Here is a 19732-nt window from a genome sequence, read left to right on the forward strand (position 1 = left end):
TTTTTTTTTTTAATTTAAATGTACATTTATTTATTTTAATTGGAGGCTAATTACTTTACAATATTGTATTGGTTTTGCCATACATCAACATGAATCTGCCAAACACCAATAGAGTATACTATTTTTTTAATTTGTTCATCTTGTATTAATTTATCACACTCTTTCCAAGCATGTATTTATTATTTATATGGATTCTTAAATAGAGTTTTCCATTCTTTGACCTCAAAATGACTCAATGGAGGGAATGGGATGGTGACAATTTGTAAGTTAACAGTAATCAGAAACTAACAAATTCAAATCGTGACTAGTGTGCTTCTCCTTTTGTGACAAAAACACTTTTTATCTTACCCTTTTGATTACTAGTGTGGACTTCTCGTGATGCCACTTCCAGATGCCAAATAATTCCCATGATAATTCAAAAGCGTTCCTTTCCAGAGGTTACCAGACCTGTTTTTAAGCGGGAAAGAGTCTTTCCACGTACAATTCCAACGTCAAATGTTTCTGAAGGGCAAAGGCCATCAGCGTGCTTAGAGAGTGCATTCTGGTGCATAAATAATTCATGGCTGTATGCCACAGAAAAAGTCTGTCTAGTACCGAGATGTCCTCATAGCATCAATCTGCCGCCTTCCACTCCACCCCCAATATAGGGTTGTATAAGATTTGAGGCGTCTTTCTAGGGTTAAAATGCTAGGAAAGTCAAAATAAAGCCAAAGTAACATCAAGATACGATATGAAGTCAACTAACCTAAGAATGTTGAGGAACAACCAATAAAGAGAAGATCATCAGTGTAGCCTGGGTGCGTTCACAGAGTGAGAGATCATGGGAACCAAGTACTACACGCTCAGTGGCAGGGAATGGGGAAAGGGAAGCAATCCAAAGGAAGCTAGCGGTAGTAGTGGTAATGAGTGGGGCAGAGTGGCTCTAAACACGCGAACTGAAAGAGAAACCAAACGGTTTCTTTAACATTCCTTTAATCAAGCTAAAGGAAATGCATATTTTAAAAGAGTTTCCCCAACAGTAGTAGAGTAGGTAGGTTCACAGGTTCTCTCTAAAGTCAACTGGTCTTTGACTTTGCAGAAATGATGGGAGGGGGCATTGATGGATGGTAAACCAGGAGGACAGGTTGCCACTTTAACAGCACAAATGAGGTCTAAAGGTGTTGGGGGAGCAGGGCTTTAAAATTTCTCCTCTTCATAGGCTCAGGTAAACAATCTCAAGTATTATGAGCTACAGTTCAACAAAGACTCTGACAGAGGTGGGCCACCAGAGGTGGGCAAGTCCGGTTGGTCCCGCAGAAGGAGCTGGCATCTGGACAAAGCTGGTCGTCCCTGACCCCAGGAAAAGAGCTGCTCACCTCTCTGAGATTTTGTTTTCAGGAGTCCTCACTCAGGAAAACGCCCCTCTCTGGGGAGGTACAGGAAATTACAGGTCACATATATGGGGAAAACCACATCTTCGTTCTCCAGATTCACCACCTCTAGCTCTTCATCCTTTCCCAGGGAAAGCACCTGGAGTTCTGTCTCCTTCCGGAAAATGGCTCTTCCAGCCCTGTCCAAGGAGGCCAGGCGCAAGCGGAACGCGACCTTTCTCTGCCAGAGTAAGCTGACCCCGAGACCGCAGGACTTGTTCAGCGCGCTGCGCTTGAAAATGATGCGCCGGTTGGCATAGCACACCACCAAGTCCCAGCCGACGTTGAAGCCTGCCCACCGCCAGCTGCACTGCTTATCCCTGAGGAGCTGGCCCCCGCACCGCATGCTGGTCCTCTGGAGGTCGGACACGAAGACATCCACGGGCCCGAGGTCTCTGGTCTGCTCAGCCCGGAGGAGGGCAAGCCACTGCTCTTTGTACACTGGGGTCAGCCACGTGGCAGGGATCAGTGCATCCTGGTCGATGATGCGTGCTGACGGCAGGTCGCAGATCATGTAGGCAAGCCGCAGCTGCTGGAACGCTGGCACGAAGGCTCTGCCCTGCTCGGTCTCCAGGAAAGGGGTGCCCTCTGACTCCTGCCTGGACCTGGCAAACCACGAGTCGGCGTCAGGCAGCAGGTCTCTGCGGGGGCCTCTCCATGTCGGCTGCAGCTGCAGGAACATCCACTTTTTCAGCGTCGTGTACACATCCATCTCTACCTCCATCACGAAGAGCTCTGAAGAGGCAATGACCTCTTTCATGAGATCCAGGCTAACTTCTCTCAATAACTCCTCACTATGCTGGGTCATCAGGTTGTCCAGCAGCCACTGAAGACACATGGCCCTGATGTTCTGGAGTCCGTAGCTCTCAGCAGAGCAGTAGTAGCTGCACACGGTCTGATCACTGACCGTCTCCTTCATTATCTCTCCGCACTGCTGAATCAGCTTGTCCAGCTGCAGCATGCTGGCTGTGGCCAGCATGGGGACCACTCGACCGGGTGGGATGAGCACAGAGTTTCGGTACAGGGAACCTAAAGCCTCGTGCAGTGCCTCACAATCAATGTTCTCGTCAGGCATCTGCAACTCTACAGTATCCATGGTTGTCTCACGCCACGCACCACTGAACATGCTAGCAAAGTATCCTGACCGGCACAAGTAGACCTTGTGCAAGTTCCACTCCTTCCCCAGGGCACGGATCTGCACGTCACTCCCTTCTCCTCTCAGAAAAAGTGTCTTATAAACGGACTCTAAACTGTCTTTTGCTCGCTTCCTGTGAGGCGCTTTTGAGAGCTGCCCTTCTGGGCCTGTCTTCCGCTTGTGGCGCCCTTGGCTGGTGGTGGGTCTGGCCTCTTCGCTCTCCTCCCCTTCCTCTATCACTGCCACTGCTACCTCCTCGGCCTCCTCCTCCCCCTCAGGGGCACCTGGCTCCTCTGGGGCATGCCCCACTCTGTTCGAGGGCATCTGACTGTTTACTGCTCCCATGGCTTTTACCTCAGGGGTACAGAGGGCAAGCTTCCTCACCAGACGCAGCCGCCACTGGCACTAGCTCAGCCCACGGTGTCGTTGGATACGGCTGATGTTTGTGACGTCATCTTGGACGCCACGCAAAGCCACACCCACGAGGCTTTCCCCTACCCCTCCCACTCCCCATCACAGGATAAGTGCACTCTGTACCAGGAATTCCACTCTGTGTATCTTTCCCTCCAGGGATGATTTCTCTGCGGCTCCCTTCGTAGGATAATGGTGGAACAGAGGACTTTGTGTATGAATTTTCCCCATGAATCTTAAGAACATCATTTCCTCTTCCCCATTTGAAATAATTACTGATCACTCCTGTTTTTGGATAATTACGTCTTGGTTCCAGCTCTGTGCTCTATGCACCTTAATTTCTGTAATTATTTTCTTAGGTTATCCCATCATTTGCGGCTGTCAAAACATTTTCTGTGATAAAAGTGGCAATGTGTGCCCAGTCTTTGCTTTTGTCTCTATTTTAGACACCAGCTAAGCATGTAACAAACTTAAACACTGAAAGAAATGAGGAATGAATGAGATGGATTTTGATTTTTGAGGAAATTAATAATATTAAATACTGACAAGTGTTATATGCTAAACAAAGTATTCGGTGTAGAGAGAGTGTGGACCTTTCAATGACAAGGAAAGTACAATGCAAGGGAAAAAACTTTGAAAACGGTAAGTCTCTCAGGTCATTTGACCTTGCCTGAGTAGAATGTTTGGGGCTTCCCAAACATTCCCAGTGGTAAACAATCCACCTGCCAATGCAGGAGACGCATGAGGCATGGGTTGGGAAGACTTCCTCGAGGAGGAAACGACAACCCACTCCAGTATTCATGCCTGAAAAATTCCATGAATAGCAGAGACTTGCAAACTAGTGTCCATGGGGTCGCAAAGATTCTGCCCTATTCAAATCATGTGAGTAGAATGTTTACACACTTTGAATAGGACAGGATAACCTTAAATCACATTTTAAATATTCTCTGTTAGATGGCTATAGAAAGTTGATAAGAAGGTCTATATAATGCTTCAGGTTGAGAGGTGCTTGGCATGAGACAAACATGAATACTGACTCTAGAGTTGTGACAGCTAATGGTGAATGGTGAACAGTGCCGCCAGATTCATGGTCTCCGAAGGAGAAGATTTAACTCGGGACCAAAGACAGTCTCAGTCACTTGGAGCATTGTGTAGATTTTATCTAAAGTGAAAGCGACAGAAAAAGCTTCAGACATAGACGTCAGAAGGGAGCAGGAGAGAACCCACCTCACTACTTTAAGCACGGCGTTATACACTTCTCAACTAGCTGCTGAGACTAGATAAAAGATACCTCAAGACTTCGAGAATTTTTCCAGACCCTTTCCTGTAACATACCTCCTGGGATGACATCAGCACGAGATTAGCCAGAAGGAACGGGTTAACCCAGAGCTACAGCTGTGGAAGTTTTTACCCAGACCTTCTCCCATAACATATATCCAAAGCTTAAAAAAAAAAAAAAAAAAAAAAAAGACATGTCCTTGAATAAGAGATACTGCTGCCTACGAGGCCTACATATCTATAGCAAAGAATGTGAAAAAGAAAGAATGTTTATCTCCTCCTTAAAGGGGCCTTAGGCTTTGACTCCTTATCAACCTGCCTAAGTTAACTCTCTCATTTCCCCCTTTTTATTTTAGGAGAATATTGTTGCTGAGGGGAAAGGGGCAGAGAAATCTGTCAGTAACTGCTTCCTGCAGGTGAGGGGCACTGACCCTAAGTGGTTGAAGCAACATATTCTCCTTACCCTTTTACTTAGGGTTTCTGATCCAAGGGCCCCAAGTAGTAAATACACAGTTATATATGTAAGGAGCAAACAGCAAAAAACAGAATGATTACAATGATTGTAGTCAAGATAGTTTTTCACAAAGGAGAGCTTGTAAACCAAGATTGTATCTGTAACCATGGTGGAACATCAGGGGAGTCCATTTTGAAGAGTGGCCAGAATCTCTGCATCACTGTTACTTTGTCTGGGAAGCCATTGTATCCTTTAGAAAGAACAAACTAGATAAGTAGATTAAAAGGCAGAGACCAAATATCAGTAGATGAATTACTGTAATCAGCAGTCCAAGAATAACCTGCAAGAATCAGGTGACATTTGATAGTAACTTTGATCCTGGTCTGGGTAGAGTCAACACTTGGGCTGCCCTATTTATAAGAATGGAGCCATCTGGCATATTCATATACATTTTGAATGTAGGTATAAAAAACCCAGTTAGAAGTAGTTGAAAGAATGAAAACCTGAAATTTAACAGACAAAATAAATCTTATAATTTCTTTTCTGGTGAATGAGTCTGTAACCCAGCGTAGACAGGTGCTTGAGGTAGCCAGTTGTCAAAGTTTGTCCAGGTAGGCCTTGGCTTCTTACTGTGGTATTACTGTAAAAGCCAAAATAGTTGTCCCCATTAACAATTTAGGTGCTTTTCTAGGTATGAGAAGATGCAAGAATTTGGGCTCAAGAAAATCTTTACCTGAAAATCTCTAACTATCCAAAGGCCTGTTTTGTCCATTTTTCCAGAACACAGAGCGAGTGCCTAATTTCTGATTTTCACCCTGAACTCCTTTCAGGGGACGTTGAAGGTCAGCAGCTGTAGTGTCCATGAGTTAATCTTTGTAGAGGCAGATAGCAAGTGCCAGTTGCCAGAGCAGGGCCCTTTTATGGCCATGAGTTTGACCATGGTTTGCAGAGCATTTCATTACCATCTTGTTCCATGGTGCTGGGAGGGTTCATTCGCAGGTCTGCCAAAGATCTCACTGATAGGCCACTCAGTGTGTTATTACTGGACTAGGCCCTGTGAGTAACAAAAGTCTCTGGACCACACCTGTCTTACTAGTCTCTTGGTCCAGGAAAATATTCTGTCTTGTTGCTTCTTATATACAGAGTCACACCATTATACTTATGGATTTCATATGGAGCTGCACACCATCATTATATCAGTGGCTCAGTCACACACTTGATAATGTAAGGAACAACACTTCTTGAAGCAGGCAGTATAGAAAACAATATCGTTAGAAGTAATAGTAGAATCATCAGGAAGAACTTCAATCAAGAACTTCTATTAAGTATAGCCCAGTGACATATCCATGTCATCTGATTTCGTTTGCTAAATGACTTTCAGATCAGATCAGATCAGATCAATCGCTCAGTCGTGTCCAACTCTTTGCAACCCCACGAATCGCAGCACGCCAGGCCTCCCTGTCCATCACCAACTCCCGGAGTTCACCCAGACTCACGTCCATCGAGTCAGTGATGCCATCCAGCCATCTCATCCTCTGTCGTCCCCTTCTCCTCCTGCCCCCAATCCCTCCCAGCCTCAGAGTCTTTTCCAATGAGTCAACTCTTCGCATGAGGTGGCCAAAGTACTGGAGTTTCAGCTTTAGCATCATTCCTTCCAAAGAAATCCCAGGGCTGATCTCCTTCAGAATGGACTGGTTGGATCTCCTTGCAGTCCAAGGGACTCTCAAGAGGCTTCTCCAACACCACAGTTCAAAAGCCTCAATTCTTCGGCACTCAGCCTTCTTCACAGTCCAACTCTCACATCCATACATGACCACAGGAAAAACTATAGCCTTGACTAGACGAACCTCTGTTGGCAAAGTAGTGTCTCTGCTTTTGAATCTGCTGTCTAGGTTGGTCATAGCTTTCCTGTCAAGGAGCAAGCGTCTTTTAGTTTCATGGCTTCAGTCACCATCTGCAGTGATTTTCGAGCCCAAAAAGATAAAGTCTGACACTGTTCCACTGTTTCCCCATCGATTTCCCATGAAGCGATGGGACCGGACGCCATGATCTTCGTTTTCTGAATGTTGAGCTTTAAGCCAACTTTTTCACTCTCCACTTTCTCTTTCATCAAGAGGCTTTTTAGTTCCTCTTCACTGTCTGCCATAAGGGTGGTGTCATCTACATATCTGAGGTTATTGATATTTCTCCCAGCAATCTTGATTCCAGCTTGTGTTCTTCCAGTCCAGCGTTTCTCATGATGTACTCTGCATAGAAGGTAAATAAGCAGGGTGGCAATAAACAGCCTTGACGTACTCCTTTTCATCTTTGGAACCAGTCTGTTGTTCCATGTCCAGTTCGAACTGTTGCTTCCTGACCTGCATACAGATTTCTCCAGAGGCAGGTCAGGTGGTCTGCTATTCCCATCTCTTTCAGAATTTTCCACAGTTTATTGTGATCCACACAGTCAAAGGCTTTGGCATAGTCAATAAAGCAGAAATAGATGTTTTTCTGGAACTCTCTTGCTTTTTCCATGATCCAGCGGATGTTGGCAATTTGATCTCTGGTTCCTCTGCCTTTTCTAAAACCAGCTTGAACATCTGGAAGTTCACGGTTTACGTATTGCTGAAGCCTGGCTTGGAGAGTGTTGAGCATTACTTTACTAGCATGTGAGATGAGTGCACTTGTGTGGTAGTTTGAGCATTCTTTGGCATTGTCTTTCTTTGGGATTGGAATGAAAACTGACCTTTTCCAGTCCTGTGGCCACTGCTGAGTTTCCAAATCTGCTGGCATATTGAGCCCAGCACTTTCACAGCATCATCTTTCAGGATTTGAGATAGCTCCACTGGAGTTCCATCACCTCCACTAGCTTTGTTCGTAGTGATGCTTTCTAAGGCCCACTTGGCTTCACATTCCAGGATGTCTGGCTCTAGGTCAGTGATCACACCATCGTGATTATCTGGCTCGTGAAGATCTTTTTTGTACAGTTCTTCCGTGTGTACTTGCCACCTCTCCTGAATATCTTCTGCTTCTGTTAGGCCCATACCATTTCTGTCCTTTCTCGAGCCCATCTTTGCATGAAATGTTCCCTTGGTATCTCTTGTTTTCTTGAAGAGATCTCTACTCTTTCCCATTCTGTTGTTTTCCTCTATTTCTTTGCATTGATCGCTGAGGAAGGCTTTCTTATCTCTTCTTGCTATTCTTTGGAACTCTGCATTCAGATGCTTATATCCTTCCTTTTCTCCTTTGCTTTTCCCTTCTCTTCTTTTCACAGCTATTTGTAAGGCCTCCCCAGACAGCCATTTTGCTTTTTTGCATTTCTTTTCCATGGGGATGGTTTGATCCCTGTCTCCCGTACAATGTCACGAACCTCATTCCATAGTTCATCAGGCACTCTTATCTATCAGATCTAGGCCCTTAAATCTGTTTCTCACTTCCACTGTATAATCATAAGGGATTTGATTTAGGTCATACCTGAATGGTCTAGAGGTTTTCCCTACTTTCTTCAATTAAAGTCTGATTTTGGCAATAAGGAGTTCATGATCTGAGCCACAGTCAGCTCCTGGTCTTGTTTTTGCTGACTGTGTAGAGCTTCTCCATCTTTGGCTGCAAAGAATATAATCAGTCTGATTTTGGTGTGGACCATCTGTTGATGTCCATGTGTAGAGTCTTCTCTTGTGTTATTGGAAGAGGGTATTTGTTATGACCAGTGCATTTTCTTGGCAAAACTCTATTAGTCTTTGTCCTGCTTCATTCCGTATTCCAAGGCCAAATTTGCCTGTTACTCCAGGTGTTTCTTGATTTCCTACTTTTGCATTCAGTCCCCTATAATGAAAAGGACATCTTTTTTGGGTGTTAGTTCTAAAAGGCCTGGTAGGTCTTCATAGAACCGTTCAACTTCAGCTTCTTCAGCCTTACTGGTTGGGCCATAGACTTGGATTACTGAGATATTGAATGGTTTGCCTTGGAAACGAACAGAGATCATTCTGTCGTTTTTGAGATTGCATCCAAGTACTGCATTTCAGACTCTTTTGTTGACCATGACGGCTACTCCATTTCTTCTGAGGGATTCCTGCCCACAGTAGTAGATATAATGGTCACCTGAGTTAAATTCACCCATTCCAGTCCATTTGAGTTCGCTGATTCCAAGAATGTCGACATTCACTCTTGCCATCTCTTGTTTGACTACGTCCAATTTGCCTTGATTCATGGACCTGACATTCCAGGTTCCTATGCAATATTGCTCTTTACAGCATCGGACCTTGCTTCTATCACCAGTCACATCCACAGCTGGGTATTGTTTTTGCTTTGGCTCCATTCCTTCATTCTTTCTGGAGTTATTTCTCCACTGATCTCCAGTAGCATATTGGGCACCTACTGACCTGGGGAGTTCCTCTTTCAGTATCCTCTCCTTTTGCCTTTTCATACTGCTCATGGGGTTGTCAAGGCAAGAATACTGAAGTGGTTTGCCATTCCCTTCTCCAGTGGACCACATTCTGTCAGACCTCTCCACCATGACCCACCCGTCTTGGGTTGTCCCATGGGCATGGCTTAGTTTCATTGAGTTAGAAAAGGCTGTTGTCCTAGTGTGATTAGATTGACTAGTTTTCTGTGAGTACAGTTTCAGTGTGTCTGCCCTCTGATGCCCTCTTGCACCACCTACCGTCTTACTTGGGCTTCTCTTACCTTGGGCGTGGGTTATCTCTTCACGGCTGCTCCAGCAAAGCCCAGCCGCCGTTCCTTACCTTGGACGAGGGGTATCTCCTCACCGCCGCCCTTCCTGACCTTCAACGTGGGATAGCTCCTCTAGGCCTCCTGTGCCCAGGCAGCCACGGCTCCTTGGATGTGGGGTCGGTCCTCCCGGCCGCCGCCCCTGGCCTCGGGCTTGGGATTTCTCCTCCCGGCCACCGCCCCTTACCTGAGACGCGGGGTAGCTCCTCTCGGCCATTCCTGCGCCCTGTCGGTGAGTCCCACTCAATCAAGAGTAGGCTCCATTATTGGAGCCACCCTGACCCTGAGAGTCAAATTTGCTCAAGATATTCCATTTGTTCATGATAGTCAGCCTGCTTTGTGAAACTGGTTGAAAGTGAAAGTCACTCAGTCGTGTTCGACTGTTTGCGACCCCATGGACTATACAGTCCGTGGAATTCTCCAGGCCAGAATACTGGACAGGGTAGCCTTTCCCTTCTCCAGGGGATCTTCCCAACCCAGGGATCGAACCCAGGTCTCCTCCACCGCACGTGGATTCTTTACCAGCTGAGCCACACGAGGGAAGTTCTGCTAAATACATCACTTACCTTGAGGAACACAAAATCGGCTGTCTCTAGTTGTAACAAATGATGCTTATTCTCCTGATAGAGGCCGTGCCACAATGAGGTACTATTTGTTATGTAACATCTTATATAACACCCATATGGCATACGCTAACTTATCTTGTGTGTTCAGGATAATTGTTGAGACTCCGTGATATGTTAAACTACACATTCCAGCAGATCTTGTTTCCCAGAAACGGGTGGGGGAGGGGGGAGGGGTTAGAGAGAGGGGATTATCCAGTAACAGTCAAACCAATTTCTTTTAAAAACTCACCAGGAAGGGCTTCTCTGGTGGCTCAGATGGTAAAGAATCTGCCTGCAATGCAGGAGACCCGGGTTCGGTCCTTGGGTCGGGAAGATCCCCTGGAGAAGGGAATGGCAACCCACTCCAGTATTCTTGCCTGAAGAATACCATGGACAGAGGAGCCTCCTGGGCTATAGTCCATGGGGTTGCAAAGAGTCAGACATGACTGAGCGACTCTCTCTCTCTCTCTCACACACACACACACACACACACGAAGAATAACTGACTCCCTATTCATATAGGCTTTGTGACTTGCTATTCTCACATTAGGGAAAATCATAACTAGCAAGGGTGGTCCAAAACTTGTCTTTGATTCTAACAAAAGTCATGTGGTGCTCAAAGGTGAACCCAGCTGGATTCATTGCCTGGTTTTTATAATCCAAGCCCTTGACTTCAAGTCCTGTTTCAAGGACTAATAATCATTGTGTTTCGTTTGATTACTTGTTTTGCAGTTGGCCAATGCATCCTGTCTGGAGTCTTAAATGCTATTGCACAGCCCGTGTCACACCAGAGTATTCAATGATGCATTCTACTGCAAAAGGAGCAGGAGAGACCAATCCATGTCCTACTACAGACTACATTCTCTAAACAAATTCCTGATCATCAAAATCAGAGCAATGTTGATAATCTAGATAACATGGGTTAATGGCTTGTGGCCAGAAGGGGGTACTAAAAAGTATCTCTTGACATCCAGGCTAGGACATGTTATTCTCCCATTAGACATTGAAAAAAATCTCAGGGAATGCCAACTTCAGGTGAGATCATGAGATCTTGTCACTCTGAGATCATGATAAAGTGAGACAAAACAAAGGCCACTTCATGATTTTTTTGTTCCTTAGCACAGACAAAAGCAAAATCACTGTACAAATCACCGTATATCCCTCTCCTAGCTAGTATGAGTGACTGCTAGTTTGGGGGTTTTGTTTTCCCCTTTGCTTTGTTTCTTTGCTTGTTTTCAGCAATTGTAGCTTTAACCTCACTCTAATCTATTCTCTCTATAGAAAAGGTTTATTAAGATACTGTCATAGGAATTCCCTGTCTTTCTGACAGTATCCAATCCAGATCAGAGCTCTGCTTCTTTAAAAATTCACCCAAATCACCTAAAACAAGCCCACCTCTTTTTTTCTTTAATTTTTTTTTGAGGTGGTCCCTTTATTTAGTCTTTATTCAATTTGTTACCATATTGCTTCTGTTTTTTTTTTTTTTTGTTTGTTTGTTTGTTTTCTTTTATGTTTTGGTTTTTGGCCACAAGACATGTGGGACCTTAGTCTCCCCAACCAGGGAGCGAACCCACACCACCTACTTTGGAAGGCAAAGGCTCATCCACCGGACCAGCAGGGAAGTCCCAAGCCCAAATCTCTTAACATCCCTTTTCTATCACCCACGTACTTGTGTGGCCCACAGTTCCTTCACTGTGTATGTTCTCCTTCACTGCAAAGAATAATAAACTCAAATTGTTCAACTACAAATGTGTTCCTGCTGGTCTTAAGCTGGGAGGCATCGAAATATCATATCACGTTAAACCTGATGGCAAAGCAAAGCAGAAGACTCAAATGTATTTGATTTATGTATTTACGTATTTGTATCTAAATGTATTTACAATAACCCCACATGCTATTATTTCTAATGTAAGTTTCAGTTTACAAAGACATTTATTTTGTATCCTTTCAACCAGCGATTTCAAGGCCTAGCGACTGAGAAGAGGGCTAGTATACTGGTGGAGATATTAACAATATGAACAGTAAAAGACCAACCATAAAATATATTGAAAATAGATATTCATGATCGTGGAATGGGAGAAAGAAAGCAAAGGTTGAGTTTTGGACAATGAGTTTGAGATGATGGCCTGACCACCAGGTCAGATGCTGTATGGGCCACAGAAGATTAGACCCAAATTCTTCACATTCCAAAGCACAGGGTTCCAGAACAAACGGTTCCTTTGGGTGGCTACCAACCTTCCTCAAGCCCTGTCCCCAGCCTCCATAACATCTCAGTAAGCACAGTGAGACAAATAAGACCCTGATGAGACCCTGTAAATCCAAATGTGACCATTCTGTATGTCCGTTTTTCTAACTCCTCCCCATCCCCACAAACATCACCCACCCCCACATAGGTTATCCAGGCGACCTATGTATTCAGAAGCAGAAAGAAATGTAAATTTTGCTTGGAATGACTGATTATAGAACAGCACTATCTCACAGAATTCTCTGCGCTGATAGAGATGTTCCATATCTGCGCTGCGCACAGTATAGTAGCCACGGGTTTACATGTAGCCATCGAGCACTTCAAATGCTGCGAGTGAGACTGAGAGACTGAATTTTCCATTTTATTTAATTTTAATCAATTTAAATAATCACATACGACTAGGGGCTACCATCTTTAAGAATATACCTCTACAGCAAGTCTCCTCACCTGTGGTGGACCATACTCAGCCACTTGCCTTCACCCAAAACATGCTCTTCGTGACCGCTTGGATGATTTTAATTCACTTAGAGTCACCACTCTTCATAAAATCCCATGTACAGCAAACACGCTAATCAAAACCATCAGCTGCTTGTAGATTCCTATTTTTGCCATCACCATGTACTATTTTTATTTTTTAAAATAATTGACAGACATCACCAATGTAATGCAGTGTGTTTATGTGATGAATACTGCTCAGAGAATTAAGGATCTTTTGGGTATTCAAATCTTAACTTGAATCTGCCCAGATAGTTTTTGTTCCTTCCACTGCATCTTATTACCCTGCTAGTCTTTAAACCAAGTTTGATAGTTGAAGTTTGCTACTATGTGGAGTGAAATTTATCCTTTGGTGTCTGATCTCAGAATCTAATCATAGCAACTGACATGGAAAACGTGTTCACAGACTAAACCAAACTTTCATCTGCACTGTTAGAACAAATCATTCCCGAAGACTGTTCATATATCAATTGGCTATTGTCTAAATAAATGAGGTAAATTTCAATTCTCTTACTACTAGAAAAAAAAAATTGCCACCTTTCTTTAGAATGTCATGAATAGACAAATTTTACTTCTGAAACACAAGCACTTGAAGAAGTATAAGTTTCAGCTAACATCCTGGTTATCTTCTCCTTACCAGAATCAGTGTCTTTCTATTTATTTACTCAAATGAGGAAGGAATCTACATTTAGATTAAAATTGGTTGCCTGGACTATACGTTCTATTTTGTTCCTTTGTAGATCGCACCACCTTTGAGATTTCCAAGTGGTGGGGCAGACTGCTGGCTATAGGTCTGGATTCAAAGAAGAGGTCTGTGCATGGGCTATGAATTTGAGAGTCTATGACATATAGATGGTGCCTGGAGTCAAGCAAGTAAACCTTAGAACAGGGGGCAGATGACACACCCCTTTCAAGAGATTTATCTTGAATAAAGGGAAGGGCATCAAGGCCCAGGTAGCTGAGTGGACAAGGAAAGGGTGGAACCTCATGAGGGCTCATAAAATATAAATGTGTGTGTGTGTGTATGAATGTCTTAGAAGTCATGTTACTAGCTGAACAGGTGATGACATAAAAACCTTGGATTCTGCTTCAATCCACTTATTTCCGTGTGTGTGTGTGTGTGTGTGTTTGCTGACCCCAATTCAAAAGTTTAAGTTTAATCGCATGATTAAACTGATGTGATGTGCTTATATAAAATAGGTGAATTTTGCTATTTTAACTCTCACCAGGCAGTTTCATGTCCAAATTCTGTGGCTGAGACTTGGCAAGTACCTTCCTGTAGACCTTGTGGCTGGACACTCCCTCTTCTTTTTATTTTCCTCTTAAAAAGATGGTTTTCTTTTTCCAGCACATGATTTATCTTTCATCGAAATTTCAGTGTCATCTTTGTGCTGTTTATATATAGACCCTTTCCACAGTAGCATAATTTACACTGGTCTGCTGTCTGTGTCCATCCCACTTCCATCCCTGGGGCACTGCTTTCTCCTTCATAAGTCATTGTTTATTTAAGTCTCTTGTGTCTTTGAATACGAATGCTAAGCTTTATCTTCTTACAGCATCTATCTCTAGGACACCACTGGAAGGGAAGATGACAGAAGAGGGTTTGTCTACCGAATTGTAATAACATTTCATTCCTGTCTCCTTAAGACAGGCAGAAGCAGAGATGGACTATCAAAAGATGCAACAGAACCAGATGTAGAAACAGCCAGAGACAGGACAGCCTGACAGAAAAACAGAGATAGCTGGTCAGGCAGGCTGAGAAAGCCCAACAGATGGACAGACTCAGAAATTGTACCTCCTCCCCCAAAAGAGACAGGTAGAAAGGCATACACAGAAAGGGGCAGACAGAGACAGGTAGAAATAGATGGAGACAGAGACAGGGAGGCAGAGGAAGCCAGGCACAGACAGGGACAAACAGACACCCATTCAAACTAAGGCAAAGAATGATGGTTGCAGACAGAGACAGGGAGACAGGCAGAGGCTGATTGACACAGATAGAAAGACAGAGACAGACAGACTGAGAGACAGAGAAAGACAGACGCACACTGAAAGAGAGCCAACAGACATAGAGATAGTGATGGGGAGAGAGAGAGTCAGAGAGAAACAAGGTTGGGGGTGGGGAGAAAGACAGAGACAGATCGGGACAGAAAGGGAAAGACAAAGACAGACGGATGGAGAAAGAGACACAGAGAGATGCAGATACAGACGGATACAGAAGCACTGGAGAAATACAGAGACAGAGACAGAAACATAGAGACCCAGACACAAACAGATTGTCAGAAACAGAGAGAAACAGAAAGATACGGACAGTAAGACAGAGACAGAGAGTGACGAAGATAGGCAGTCTGAGACAGAGACTGAGGAAGACAAAGACAGAGGTAGATAGAAATTAGACAGGGATGCAGACAGACATCATGGAGACAGAGATAGGGGATGACAGAGAGAGCGGCAGACATACAGAGAGGGAAAAACAGAGACAGGGATAAATCCTCATCATTGTCAAGGACCACGTGGTATCCCATAGGGGTACATCTCCTTTAGTGTGGCGTTTACTTTGCTGTTATTTAGCTTGATGGTTTCCTATAGCGTTACCATGACTGTACTTCGCCCTGCCTCCCCATTTCCCCATGCCTTACGAAGAGGCTAACAGAATGAGTATCAACATGGGAAAAGGTTTCTTCCTCATCCTGAGCAGTCAAAAAGAAAAGAAAAAAAAAAAGAGAAAAAATAGAGACAGGTATTGGATAAATTGCCCAAACTGGCAAATGGCAACAGTCAGGGTTTGTGAGAGTTTAAATGTTTAAATGAGTGTATTTCAGCTGTCACTCTTTGTACATTATTGAACATCTTTCTATTGTAAGCGGCAACAAGCAATTTAAGGATTTAAAGCTCGTTGGGTAGGAAAACAAAAGCAGATCTTTCAGTCAAGGTACACTTGTAGCTAAGTAGTCTCTGAATTTCCCAACTGACGATACCTCTGTTTAGATGAAATGGCATCTTGGCATTCAGCTCAAGAAAAAGTGATTTCAAATTGCTTAGAGAGTTTATATAAAGAAAGTGAAATTCTTACCAAAAAAAAAAAAAAAATAACAATAATTTTTACGTTTCAACTGAATCATGACTTACTCTTCTCCCCAGTTATTTTTAAACACAAATAAAATGAAGTCTATGGTTTGTAGTTGGTTAGGTATATGGAATATAAGGGAACACGAGAAAGGGTAGGGGGCTGCAAAATTAAGGGCAAACATCGAAGGATGCAACAGCAGCTTCCTGGTTGAACCATTTCATATAAGTAACTGTCACGTAAATATTACTCTAATACTAGTATGTGGGTTTGGGATAAGGAAGCCTTTCAAATCTCCTTAAAGAGTAAAAGGAATGAATGAATGGATAAAGTCAAAAGTAATTTGTTCACTGAATGACAATGGATAAAATCTAATTGGGAAGAGAAACATAAACCACCAGTAAGGAAAATTCTGATTTCAACTAAGTAAAGCCTTAAATCTGGTGACTGTTTTTTTTTTTAATTTAAATGTACATTTATTTATTTTAATTGGAGGCTAATTACTTTACAATATTGTATTGGTTTTGCCATACATCAACATGAATCTGCCAAACACCAATAGAGTATACTATTTTTTTAATTTGTTCATCTTGTATTAATTTATCACACTCTTTCCAAGCATGTATTTATTATTTATATGGATTCTTAAATAGTTTTCCATTCTTTGACCTCAAAATGACTCAATGGAGGGAATGGGATGGTGACAATTTGTAAGTTAACAGTAATCAGAAACTAACAAATTCAAATCGTGACTAGTGTGCTTCTCCTTTTGTGACAAAAACACTTTTTATCTTACCCTTTTGATTACTAGTGTGGACTTCTCGTGATGCCACTTCCAGATGCCAAATAATTCCCATGATAATTCAAAAGCGTTCCTTTCCAGAGGTTACCAGACCTGTTTTTAAGCGGGAAAGAGTCTTTCCACGTACAATTCCAACGTCAAATGTTTCTGAAGGGCAAAGGCCATCAGCGTGCTTAGAGAGTGCATTCTGGTGCATAAATAATTCATGGCTGTATGCCACAGAAAAAGTCTGTCTAGTACCGAGATGTCCTCATAGCATCAATCTGCCGCCTTCCACTCCACCCCCAATATAGGGTTGTATAAGATTTGAGGCGTCTTTCTAGGGTTAAAATGCTAGGAAAGTCAAAATAAAGCCAAAGTAACATCAAGATACGATATGAAGTCAACTAACCTAAGAATGTTGAGGAACAACCAATAAAGAGAAGATCATCAGTGTAGCCTGGGTGCGTTCACAGAGTGAGAGATCATGGGAACCAAGTACTACACGCTCAGTGGCAGGGAATGGGGAAAGGGAAGCAATCCAAAGGAAGCTAGCGGTAGTAGTGGTAATGAGTGGGGCAGAGTGGCTCTAAACACGCGAACTGAAAGAGAAACCAAACGGTTTCTTTAACATTCCTTTAATCAAGCTAAAGGAAATGCATATTTTAAAAGAGTTTCCCCAACAGTAGTAGAGTAGGTAGGTTCACAGGTTCTCTCTAAAGTCAACTGGTCTTTGACTTTGCAGAAATGATGGGAGGGGGCATTGATGGATGGTAAACCAGGAGGACAGGTTGCCACTTTAACAGCACAAATGAGGTCTAAAGGTGTTGGGGGAGCAGGGCTTTAAAATTTCTCCTCTTCATAGGCTCAGGTAAACAATCTCAAGTATTATGAGCTACAGTTCAACAAAGACTCTGACAGAGGTGGGCCACCAGAGGTGGGCAAGTCCGGTTGGTCCCGCAGAAGGAGCTGGCATCTGGACAAAGCTGGTCGTCCCTGACCCCAGGAAAAGAGCTGCTCACCTCTCTGAGATTTTGTTTTCAGGAGTCCTCACTCAGGAAAACGCCCCTCTCTGGGGAGGTACAGGAAATTACAGGTCACATATATGGGGAAAACCACATCTTCGTTCTCCAGATTCACCACCTCTAGCTCTTCATCCTTTCCCAGGGAAAGCACCTGGAGTTCTGTCTCCTTCCGGAAAATGGCTCTTCCAGCCCTGTCCAAGGAGGCCAGGCGCAAGCGGAACGCGACCTTTCTCTGCCAGAGTAAGCTGACCCCGAGACCGCAGGACGTGTTCAGCGCGCTGCGCTTGAAAATGATGCGCCGGTTGGCATAGCACACCACCAAGTCCCAGCCGACGTTGAAGCCTGCCCACCGCCAGCTGCACTGCTTATCCCTGAGGAGCTGGCCCCCGCACCGCATGCTGGTCCTCTGGAGGTCGGACACGAAGACATCCACGGGCCCGAGGTCTCTGGTCTGCTCAGCCCGGAGGAGGGCAAGCCACTGCTCTTTGTACACTGGGGTCAGCCACGTGGCAGGGATCAGTGCATCCTGGTCGATGATGCGTGCTGACGGCAGGTCGCAGATCATGTAGGCAAGCCGCAGCTGCTGGAACGCTGGCACGAAGGCTCTGCCCTGCTCGGTCTCCAGGAAAGGGGTGCCCTCTGACTCCTGCCTGGACCTGGCAAACCACGAGTCGGCGTCAGGCAGCAGGTCTCTGCGGGGGCCTCTCCATGTCGGCTGCAGCTGCAGGAACATCCACTTTTTCAGCGTCGTGTACACATCCATCTCTACCTCCATCACGAAGAGCTCTGAAGAGGCAATGACCTCTTTCATGAGATCCAGGCTAACTTCTCTCAATAACTCCTCACTATGCTGGGTCATCAGGTTGTCCAGCAGCCACTGAAGACACATGGCCCTGATGTTCTGGAGTCCGTAGCTCTCAGCAGAGCAGTAGTAGCTGCACACGGTCTGATCACTGACCGTCTCCTTCATTATCTCTCCGCACTGCTGAATCAGCTTGTCCAGCTGCAGCATGCTGGCTGTGGCCAGCATGGGGACCACTCGACCGGGTGGGATGAGCACAGAGTTTCGGTACAGGGAACCTAAAGCCTCGTGCAGTGCCTCACAATCAATGTTCTCGTCAGGCATCTGCAACTCTACAGTATCCATGGTTGTCTCACGCCACGCACCACTGAACATGCTAGCAAAGTATCCTGACCGGCACAAGTAGACCTTGTGCAAGTTCCACTCCTTCCCCAGGGCACGGATCTGCACGTCACTCCCTTCTCCTCTCAGAAAAAGTGTCTTATAAACGGACTCTAAACTGTCTTTTGCTCGCTTCCTGTGAGGCGCTTTTGTGAGCTGCCCTTCTGGGCCTGTCTTCCGCTTGTGGCGCCCTTGGCTGGTGGTGGGTCTGGCCTCTTCGCTCTCCTCCCCTTCCTCTATCACTGCCACTGCTACCTCCTCGGCCTCCTCCTCCCCCTCAGGGGCACCTGGCTCCTCTGGGGCATGCCCCACTCTGTTCGAGGGCATCTGACTGTTTACTGCTCCCATGGCTTTTACCTCAGGGGTACAGAGGGCAAGCTTCCTCACCAGACGCAGCCGCCACTGGCACTAGCTCAGTCCACGGTGTCGTTGGATACGGCTGATGTTTGTGACGTCATCTTGGACGCCACGCAAAGCCACACCCACGAGGCTTTCCCCTACCCCTCCCACTCCCCATCACAGGATAAGTGCACTCTGTACCAGGAATTCCACTCTGCGTATCTTTCCCTCCAGGGATGATTTCTCTGCGGCTCCCTTCGTAGGATAATGGTGGAACAGAGGACTTTGTGTATGAATTTTCCCCATGAATCTTAAGAACATCATTTCCTCTTCCCCATTTGAAATAATTACTGATCACTCCTGTTTTTGGATAATTACGTCTTGGTTCCAGCTCTGTGCTCTATGCACCTTAATTTCTGTAATTATTTTCTTAGGTTATCCCATCATTTGCGGCTGTCAAAACATTTTCTGTGATAAAAGTGGCAATGTGTGCCCAGTCTTTGCTTTTGTCTCTATTTTAGACACCAGCTAAGCATGTAACAAACTTAAACACTGAAAGAAATGAGGAATGAATGAGATGGATTTTGATTTTTGAGGA

General features: G+C 44.6%; 1 protein-coding gene and 1 pseudogene across 1 annotated transcript; both read right to left on the reverse strand.

The window, feature by feature from the left end:
* Positions 1-955: 955 nt before the first annotated feature.
* On the reverse strand, positions 956-6454 carry LOC147340511 (germ cell-less protein-like 1). The gene has a single exon (XM_086387604.1). The coding sequence runs from the start codon at positions 2887-2889 to the stop codon at positions 1384-1386; it is 1506 nt and encodes a 501-aa protein (XP_086243730.1). The 5' UTR covers positions 2890-6454; the 3' UTR covers positions 956-1383.
* A 10684-nt stretch (positions 6455-17138) lies between these two features.
* LOC147340512 (germ cell-less protein-like 1 pseudogene) lies at positions 17139-18759 on the reverse strand (annotated as a pseudogene).
* Between the last annotated feature and the right edge of the window lie 973 nt (positions 18760-19732).

The sequence above is a fragment of the Bos grunniens genome, chromosome X, assembly GCF_055505025.1.
Source record: "Bos grunniens cultivar Pamir isolate PY7600 chromosome X, Bosgru_T2T1.0, whole genome shotgun sequence".
Classification (NCBI taxonomy): Eukaryota; Metazoa; Chordata; class Mammalia; order Artiodactyla; family Bovidae; genus Bos; species Bos grunniens.

Bases quoted from the DNA above. Each gene is read 5' to 3' on its own strand.
- LOC147340511 (XM_086387604.1), bottom strand. From the start codon at position 2,889: ATGGGAGCAGTAAACAGTCAGATGCCCTCGAACAGAGTGGGGCATGCC.